At 32.2% G+C, this 10,565-nt stretch overlaps 1 protein-coding gene across 1 annotated transcript; it reads right to left on the bottom strand.

The window, feature by feature from the left end:
• Window positions 1-6,432: 6,432 nt before the first annotated feature.
• Window positions 6,433-10,039, bottom strand: LOC107799134 (receptor-like protein kinase FERONIA). The gene is made up of 2 exons (XM_016622218.2): window positions 7,809-10,039; window positions 6,433-7,464 (listed from the first exon to the last, which is right to left on the bottom strand). Exons 1-2 carry the CDS (start codon window positions 9,724-9,726, stop codon window positions 6,734-6,736), a joined length of 2,649 nt encoding a protein of 882 aa, XP_016477704.1. The 5' UTR covers window positions 9,727-10,039; the 3' UTR covers window positions 6,433-6,733.
• Window positions 10,040-10,565: the final 526 nt, after the last annotated feature.

Genomic DNA, 10,565 nt, shown 5'->3' with positions numbered 1-10,565 from the left:
GATAAGGAACACTTACCCCAATATTTTTCCGTGAAAATCGTCAAAAAATCGCCTAAGAATCGTGCTCCAAAAATCCAAAATAAAATGAATGAAATGACCATTTTTGGTCCTTAAGTTTCTGCCGATCCGTCACTAAAAGTCCATTTTCCGTCACTAAAAGTCCATTTTTCGTCACTAAAAGTCCACCAGAAACTACTCTACCAGTCTTCCTTCAATTGATCATAACTTCAAGTACAAATGTCCAAATGTCCAAATGATAAATGGTTTAACTTTATGGAAACTATAATCCAACGACTACAACTTTCATGTTTTGAAAATGTTCTGATTCCTTATGAATTGCGAGATATAAGCTTCCAAAGTCGGCTTCACGCATCAGAAATTTTGCCCGCGAAACTGCTCTACCAGCCTTCATTCAATCCATCATAACTTTCTGTACAAATATCCAAATAATGAATGGTTTAACTTTTTGGAATCTATAATCAAACGACTACAACTTTTATGTTTTGAAAATATTTTGATTACTTATGAATTGAGAGATATAAGCTTCCAAAATTGGCTCCACGCACGAAATTTCTGCAACAGAAATTTCCAGCACTCTTTGTCCGAAATCCATTCCGTTTACCTTCCGAAATCCACCAAAACCCTCAGGACCTTAACCAATTATTCCAACATGTCCCAAAATACCATACGAACTTAGTCGAGGCTTCAAACTACATCAAACAACATCAAAACGACGAATCACACCTCAAATCAAAAATCAATATACTTTGAACTTTCAAATTCTATATCTTGTGTCGAAACGCATCAAATCAATTCGGAATGACTTCAAATTTTGCACACAAGTCATAAATGACATAACTGAGCTATAAAAATTTTCAGAATCGGATTTCGACCCCGATATCAAATAGTCAACCCCTCGGTCAAACTTCCCAAAAATTCAACTTTCGGCATTTCAAGCCTAATTCCACTACGGACTTCCAAATAATATTCCGATCATGCTCCTAAGTCCAAAATCACCATACGGAGCTGTTGGAATCATCAAAATTCTATTGCGGGGTCGTTTGCACATAATTTGATATCCGGTCACTATTTGAACTTAAACTTTTAACTTTTCATCAAAATTCCATATCTCGGGCTAGGGACCTCGGAATTTGATTTCGAATATACGCCTAAGTCCCAAATCACGATACGTACCTACCAAAATTATCAAAACACTGATTCGAGTCCGTTTGCTCAAAATGTTGACCAAAGTCAACTAGTTGAGTTTTAAAGCTCTAATTCACATTTTAATTCATTTTTCACCTGAAAACTTTTCGGAAAATTTTACGGACTGCGCACGCAAGTCGAGGAATGATAAATAGTGCTTTTCGAGGTCTTAGAATACAAAATTAATTATTAAATTTAAAGATGACATTTTGGATCATCACAGTGTTGCATAAATGAAAGGCTATATAATGTCAAAGGCATAATAGATTTTTCAGGTGAAAGGTTTGTAAAATCTAGTTAAAGTGACTATTGTGATAATTAGAGTATAGTAAAATGATTTTTGTGTAACAAAAGAAAAAAAGTGACTTTTTGGTAATGAACACAAAATTGAATGACTTTTACGTAACAAAATAATAAAAAAATGACTTTTGGATAATAAATACAAAGTTAAATGACCACTCATAAAAATTACTCGAAAATTAATAATGTGTCGGGTTCATTAGGTTCTACCATTGTGAGGCTGAGTTGCTTTTCTTCCGTTACTCAAATCATGCAATGCGTTTAGAGCTATTTAAGTTGCCAACTTTCAAGTAGCAAATTAAGTGCACTAAGTAGAGTACTCCCTCCGTTCACGTTTACTTGTCTATTAGACTATTATAAATTTTATACACCTCTTAAAAATAATAAATTAAGTGCATAATTTACCATGATATTCATATTAATTAATGCATACTTTTAATGGATTTGAAAAAATAATTTGAAATGAGTAATTAATATGGTGAGTATAAAATAAAAAAAAATTGTCTTCTCTTAATATATTAAAAATGTCAAGTAAAAATAAAAATTTATTTTTAAAATAATGAAAAAGTAAAATTGTACCAAGTAGAATACAGTATATTACTCCTAGTTGTTGGTGATATGCTTTTCGTTTTCGAGGAGGACTTGAGGGAGATGTCATGAAGTTAATTACTGTGGCAACTGGCAACTCCTAGTTGTTGGTGATATGCTTTTCGTGTACGTCCTCGAATAAATGGTTAAGTCATTGAAGGACTGAGATATTAATTAACGGAAAAGGGCCAAAATATCCCTAACTTATTAAAAATGGCTTAAAATCCTCTGTTAATCTTTTGGTCTAAAAATATCCTTAACGTTTTATTTTTGACTCACATATACCCCTAACATTTTATTTTTGGCTCACATATGCCCTTAACGTTTTATTTTCGGCTCACATATATCCTTAACATTTTATTTTTGGTTCACATATACCCTTGAAACTAACAAAACATGGATGGTAAATTTTTGGCTCACCTTCCATCAATATACCATATATTTTTTATATGTATTTTATACCACATATATAAATTATATATATACATCATAATACATGTAAACAAACAAAATATACCATACATATTCTTTAAAGTTGTGTATTTTATACTTTATATATACCACTATTATATAATTTATCACATATCTATATATAATAAAAGGAGAGGTAAAAATACATTATTAGAACTTATAACATATTAAAATAAGGGAGCGGCTCCGCTCCATTACAATTTGCTCCATTATATGCCAATATAGCTTTGAATAACTAACATGTGTCCTTGTTAATTTTTAAAGGATGAGATTTTTTTATTTATTAATTTTCTATTATTATTATGGTTAAGTTTCTATTGATAAACAAAAGAAATGTGTGAATGACCTAACAACATCATGTTCTTCCCCAGAAAATTATATATATATATATATAATGACCTGTCAGCATCATGTTCTTCCCCAGAAAGTAATATATATATATATGAATAATAATATTCACTTGCTAAATAAATATATATACTCACCCGATCATAAGGGGGGGAAATCAATTTAATAGATATATTTATGGGAAGAACATGATGATGTTGACGGGCCATTCACATTTTTTTTAATCAAAAGAAAATTAACCATAATAATAATAGAGAATTAATAAATAAAAAAATCTCATCCTTTAAAAATTAACAAGGACACATGTTAGTTATTTAAAGTTATATTGACATCTAATGGAGCAAATTGTAAAGGAGCGGAGCCGCTCCCTTATTTTAACATGTTATAATTTCGACCGATGGTTCTTATATATTTTCTATTATAATAGTATATGTGATAAATTATATAATAGTGGTATATATAAAGTATAAAATACACAACTTTAAAAAATATGTATGGTATATTTTATTTGTTTACATGTATTATGATGTATATATATAATTTATATACGTGGTATAAAATACATATAAAAGAATATATGGTATATTGATGGAAGGTGAGCCAAAAATTTACCATTCATGTTTTGTTAGTTTCAAGGGTATATGTGAGTCAAAAATAAAACGTTAAGGGTATATGCGAGCCAAAAATAAAATGTTAAGGGTATTTTTAGACCAAAAGGTTAACGGAGGGCATTTTTGATCCATTTTCAATACGTTAGAGGTATTTTTGCTCATTTTTTGATTAATTGATGATCCAAGAGTTGAACTAGTGGGCGTTTGGACATAAGAATTGTAAAAAAATTTAAAAAAAAAAAAATAAAAAAAATTTAAGTGAAAATAATATTTGAAAATTAGAATTGTGTTTGGACATTAATATTATTTTGGGTTGTTTTTGAAGTTTTGTGAGTGATTTGAGTGAAAATTTTGAAAAATAGCTTTTTGGAGTTATTCAAATTTTCAAAAAATTTCAAAATTCATTTTTAAGTGAAAATTAAAAATTTTATGGCCAAACAATGATTTCGAAAAAAGTAAAAAAAATTCCAAAAAAAATGTTTTTTTTTTTTTATGTCCAAACAGGCTCCTAAACAACGAATGATGAAGAAAGATGCAAAGTTATTAATTATTGCAGTAAAAATGGGGACCATAAACCAAGGAAAAAGACATGGAAAAAAAAAGCGAGGAAAACTTGTAAATTGGATAGTCTATCTTTTCTTGTAGGCCATGGAAACGACTTGTCTTAATACGTACTAAGTTGCCTTTAATTTTCATAGTCTTTGTTATTATCCACTCAATAATTCCAGTGGAGCCATAGGCCAGATATAGACATATTCACATACACGTGAAATGAAAGGCATATATTGGGTGATTTTCTTCGGAATTTGGATGATTCTTTGTTATATTTTGATCAGACTTTTCAACACTTAATTAGTTTCTTCTATCTCCTAAAATGGACCAATTTGTCCCCTTGAGAAGCAATGGTTGGCAACAATTAAGCAGAAAAGGCATATCCGTAATGAGAAGAAAAAAAACCATCTACTTTTGCATGTTTATGCGGTCATCAAGATTTCTCTAATCCAATGATATGAGTTGTAAGACATTTACTTTTTCTTTTGATAATTTTGTGAAAATAGTTGCGGATCCCTAAATAACTCTATAAAGTTGAATGACTATAATACCCTTCAACATGATATTATTTTAAATACAATTTTGTACAAAAATGTAAAATATATTCTAATAAAATTAATAAAAAAATATTTAATTGAAATAAAGACAAACATGAAATTGACATCCCTTTGACTTTTAACATTAATAAGTAACCTCCTATTAAATATTAAATAATAGTTACATAAATGTTGTTGATTGAGAATCCTACTTCTAGAATTTTTTGGGAATTCCAAGCATCACCAATCTTTGAATTATTTCTAATTCAATATATTTAGAACACAACCCAATGAAAAAGGTGTCAATGGTAATTTTTTATTCTCTTAAATAAATTGTTAAATAATTCTTCCGTTGTATAAATTAAAAAGTCGTATTTGCCATCTTATTATTGTGATGTTGTTTCTTCTTTACTAATGACGTTATAACACTATTCATCCTTATGTGGCTAGACAATGTTAAAGCATTCTACAAGCAAACTTTCAAGCATTTAATTTATTTATACCATATTATTTGATATTTAAAGGAAGAAGCAAAGTTTGGGGTCTACGGCAAGGCAGGGTTTCTCTACTAAAGTAAGTAACTGGTTCACGTAAAGTTTTCATCTTCTTTTTCCTTTTTTCTTTATTTGGTGTATAATTTCTGGTCCGTATATGTAAAAATTTCTGAGTCTATGTTAATTCGGGTCACTCATAAATATTGTAGCAATTATGGTAGTATAATTATTCATTGAGTGTTACCTGGATAAATTATAGTTTTAGTTTTTTTAATTTGGTTCTCAATTTCTATGTATGTATTCGTACTGACATTTCGGAATGAAAGCTTAGCTGATGATGTTTCACGTATCGCTATGTGAGCAAGATTTTGCTCTCGATTATTAGTCAGAATTGAATTTTTAATAGAAGTTAGATTCTAGAGAAATATCTAGCTTTTTAAGGGGCTAAACATTTGAATGTAGTAGGAGCTTTTCTAACAAAAACAAACAAAAAAAGAACAAAAAGGAGTTTTAAACAAAATGCATCCTTTCCCGTGTCCAATTTCTTTCTAAAATAATTTTCAATGCATTTTTTTGGCATTTGATAAAATTCATGGTTAAATAATTTCTAAAATATATTTTCTCACATGATAAACTAAATATTATAGTATAAAAGGGATATTTTATGTTTTCTACAAGAGTTATGATAACGATAAAGCAAACCGAGATGATAGGATAAAACATATACCAACATTAAATGTTTGTATCTCATCAAATGAAACTAATGTAATTATACATAAAATAATCAGTGTTCTAATGGTAACTTCTCGTAAAGTTTAATTTATAATTATGTTTCCAACAAAAGCTACTATTTATAATATACTTGTGATCACAATTATTTCGATACATATTTTGTGAAAATTGAGACTAATATTTAAAAACGTGCAACGACACATCAAATAATTAAGAGTCATAAATTTCAATTTTCAGGTAGGGAAAAAAAATAATTACTCGTAATTACTAACCATGTTTTTTGGGTCTAAGACTGACCGGAAAGTCTTTGTGTTGCACTGTTAAGACGCAAGTGTACTGATGGGGTAAATGCAAAACAACAAAGCGAAGAAGAAAAGTAGAAGTCACCATTTACTACTGGGCCATGATATAGCAACCTTTTCTTGTCCCCATTCATTTTCACGTTGTTTCCTTTTCTTGATATGATTTATTTTCTTCTGCTTAAAAGTCTTCTCCGTATGGCAGTATGCCAGATATATACTTCAAGAATAAATTCTCCAAACCACCTAACTTTATTAACTCGACATTAGTCGTTTATCCAATAATTAATTGAACTTTATTCTACCCAAAAACAAATAGAGAAACTTTATAACAGCTATAAAATATTCGCTACAATTCATTGATATTATAAGGAAATTAATTAAAAAAAAAGGAGCTAATATTTAACTTATCATACTGTTTATAGCAATCTCATAATCTCAGAGAAAATGGTGTCGCACGCTATTCAATTTATCACTATAACAACATGTCATGGATGTAGCACTAGTTTTCAAGTTGGACACGAACTTGATCACCTGAACCTGAAAAAAGCCTAATTTTCAAGAACATGTAACTTATGGCACTGGCCATAACAATCTCATCGGCCTGATGGATTTTGAATCTCAGAGAAAATAGTGTCGCTCTTCAATTTGTCACTACTACTGGTCATGGAGTTAGTACTGTTTGTCAACTTGCCTCCAACTTCACCGGAACCTGAAAAAGCCTCACTTTCATCCGTCAATATATTGGTTTGATCATTCAAAATCAAGGGGAGAGACGGGCTAGTCGGGTAACTATACCCTTCCACTGCGTGACCTCTATTATCTGCAGCCTCTTGAAGCTGTAGTGCAAATTCTAAAGTCCACACAACATCACCCATTGCTGGCCTGTCGACCCCTTGATCACTCAAACAACTATATGCTACTTCTGCAAACTTGTTTAAACACTCTGGTGCAATTTGTCCTTCCAAGTTAGGATCAATTATCTGATCAAGTTTCCCTTTTTTACAGCACCTACAAGCCCAATCAGCCAAATTCACTTGGCCTTTTGGCAAGTTTTGAATTATTGCTGGCCTAGCGCACAACACTTCAAATAGTACCACTCCAAAGGAATACACATCTGATTTTTCTGTCAATTGTTGTCGCTTGTAGTATTCAGGATCTAAGTACCCAAAACTTCCTTTCACTGCCGTGCTAACGTGAGTAATATCTGTCCCACCAAGCGGACCTACTTTAGACAATCCAAAATCTGACACCTTGGCGACCCATTTATCGTCCAATAAAATGTTAGTTGACTTGACATCTCGATGAATAATGGTGTGCTTTGTACCTAATGAATTTAATCGGTACACATTAATTTCACTAAACTTTATCTACTGTAACAATACATTTAAAACTATATTTTATCACATTAAAAGAAATAAACTGTAACAATAGAAACCAAAATGTATAGTAGTAAAGTCACAAAACTACTTTAGTCACATCACTAATAAAAATCTACCCGTCATCAAGGTGATTATACTTGTAGTGAGTAATATTCTATGAATATACGGTTAAAATTAGTAAAAATTTAGTTACTTCATTAATCATTATTATAACAAAAACTAGCTTTACGAATTTACTATTATAACGTGTAAAGGTTAATAACCATAAGTAATAAGATTAACCATGTACCTGTATGGAGATAATACAATCCTTTTGCAGCGCCAATGCAAATCTCAAGGCGGTTTTTCCATGGAAGAGGAACATTATTGGATCTGTATAAGTGATCACGTAGGGTTCCATGAGTCATGTAATCATAAACCAAGATCATCTCATTGTTATCATCACAATAACCAATCAAGGACACCAGATGTAAATGCCTTAGCTTCGATAGCATCTCAATCTCTGTTTGGAACTCGCGAGCTCCTTGCTTTGACGAAGGATTCAGTCTCTTGACTGCGACAATGGTTGTACCATTGTCTATGTGCCCTTTATACACATTACCAAAACCTCCATAGCCAATCACAAACTTGTCATCAAAATTGCCTGTTGCGGTTTTAATCTCATCTAATAAAAAGTGTCTGCACAAATCGGACGGTAGCGTTGATGAGCCTGAGCGGCCGGTCTTTTGAGTTGACTCTGACGTAATTGACAAAGGGATCCACGATGTCTTGGTAACGCTTCCACCGGAATCTTTCCCACTTTTCCGTCGACGGAAAATGAAAAATCCCAGAATTGAGAGAACAGCTAATCCGCTAATCACACCTGCAACGACATAGTATATAACATTATGCGATGATTTTTTCTCTTTGTTGATTGGTGGTGAATTGATGGGAACTTGTAAGTGCAATTTAGGATTTGGCACGGCCAGATTTCCAATTGTGTCATTCAATTTGAAAATTTCTAAGCCATTTAAGATAGCATTAGCATAGACAGCTTTTGTTTCCATGTTAGGGCGCAATTCAAGCAACACATCTTCCTTGCTTCGCCGGCCATCTCTGTCTCTCACATACACCACGTAGTCTCTGTAAACCGGGACTCTCCAGCCGCCGCTCCATTGTATTACATCAGCCAATATCTCTGCTGTTTGGTTTCCAATGGATATATCGAAAACCCGATAATTCACTTCCTTAACTTCCAGCTGAAACTCACAAAAATGGAGCCTGAACAGATAGTAGAACCCAGAATCTACTGAGAATTTCCAATCCAGGCTTTGGCTGTAATTGGCCATTGTCCTAGAGGTTGTGTAGACTATGGTTGGAGCAGTATAAGCCAGGGTTTGAGTAGTGTAAGTGATGTTGACATCTAAATGTGGAGTTTGAAAACCAAGTCCAACAACAAAATTCTGATCTGCAGCCCATTCACGATACATCCCTGTATCCTCTTTGCTTGAAAGCGAATTGCCTCCCACGTTCAGTCTGTACAAAATTTCAAGAGCAGTGCTGTTATTAATGTAATAAAAATTATTCTGCCCCTGTACCAATTTGATGCCATGTTCGTCTCCTTGGATGTAAAGATCAGTTGGCATGGAAACAATCTCAATCCCATTAACAAAAGCATAAGAGTTTGGAGAAGGAGAAAAAGTAATATTTAGTCTCTGACTTTCATCAACATTGATGACGTATTCTTTTCGAATTGGTTTATTAGACTCATCAGCACTAGCTGAGAGAGTGAGGAAAGCACTGAAGTTACTCAAGAGAGTAAAATGATTAGCAGTAACAGCGAAAAAGGATTCAGATTTATTGAAGCCGCCAGAGTAATTGGCTGGGTGAAAATAGAGACGGAGGAATTTGGTGCCAGGGGAAACAGGGAAAGTGTAGGTGAACTGAGATTTGAAAATACGAGCATTCATATAAGGGACTCTAGTGAGAGAGCCTTGTTCAGAAGCTATGGCTGTTGTGGATATGGTTGCAAAGTTGGAAGGTAAGAGATTTGTGAAGTGGATATCAGTATTCCATAGACGGTTATCTTCGGCTGTGGCGCCTGATGATGCGCCACAGTTGAGCAAGAAATGGACTGTGGCATTGTACTCTGATGACGTAACAGAAATAGTAGCAGCCACGAAACTTGATAATAGCAGAAAGGAAATCAGAGGAATGGTAGTTGCCATGTTGGTGTTATGAATTGAATTTTTGTGTTTTTTGTGTATAGAGATATTATATGTTTAGAGTCGAACAGTTATAGAGATTAGAGAGCAATTGCCAAGACTTTTGAGTGTTGACTCTCAAGTCTTCTCTGTTTAATTTCTAATTTTCTATGGTTGAAAGCCGACGTTGACCGAGTCCGTCTCCTTAGTCATTGGTCGTTTTATTTCTTTATTATAGTACTAGTTATGTACAAAAAAGAAAGTAGCCTTAATTGTATTGATAGAGTTTTTTTTTTACATTATCTCTATATATATATATATAATAAAATTCTTATTTTTGGTATTGGCTCTATTTACTTAAACCCCTTTCTATTTCATCATATTAAGAGAAGTTTAAAGTATTCGTTAACTAATTATCTCTCATTTTCTTTTTATTGCTTTTAATCATCGTGGTGGTCTATTCTTACAGAAAACATGGATAAAAAATATCGCGCATTAATAATGTCTGGGACCAAAAATTAGTTTGGCCTATACTCAAGTTGCACTTTTAGAAAGAAAAAAGAAAGAAAAAAAGAAGAAGAAAAAGTTGCACTTTTAGATTGTAATAGCTAGGGCCTAGGTGTATAATCTTCACTCTTCTTCCTCTAATTTTTATTTTTTCCTTTTTCTATTTTGGTGATGTAGTTAGATGTCAGGTGATATAAAGTAAATATCTTTTACATGTAATTAGTTAGTTAATTTGGGTCTATGTCGTTTAATTGGCTAATTTAAATTCACACATAGTTCGATTATTTAACCCCAAAACTTTTCTCTTTTAGACATTTGGTTGTACGGGGATAATAATATACTTTTCTGCAACCAAT

The sequence above is a fragment of the Nicotiana tabacum genome, chromosome 17, assembly GCF_000715075.1.
Source record: "Nicotiana tabacum cultivar K326 chromosome 17, ASM71507v2, whole genome shotgun sequence".
NCBI classification, from domain to species: Eukaryota; Viridiplantae; Streptophyta; class Magnoliopsida; order Solanales; family Solanaceae; genus Nicotiana; species Nicotiana tabacum.
This window is presented reverse-complemented; position numbering and strand designations above follow the sequence as displayed.

Bases quoted from the DNA above. Each gene is read 5' to 3' on its own strand.
- LOC107799134 (XM_016622218.2), bottom strand. From the start codon at position 9,726: ATGGCAACTACCATTCCTCTGATTTCCTTTCTGCTATTATCAAGTTTC. The intron at 7,465-7,808 runs GTACATGGTTAA...TAAATTCATTAG, and splicing joins ATTGTATTATCTCCATACAG to GTACAAAGCACACCATTATT.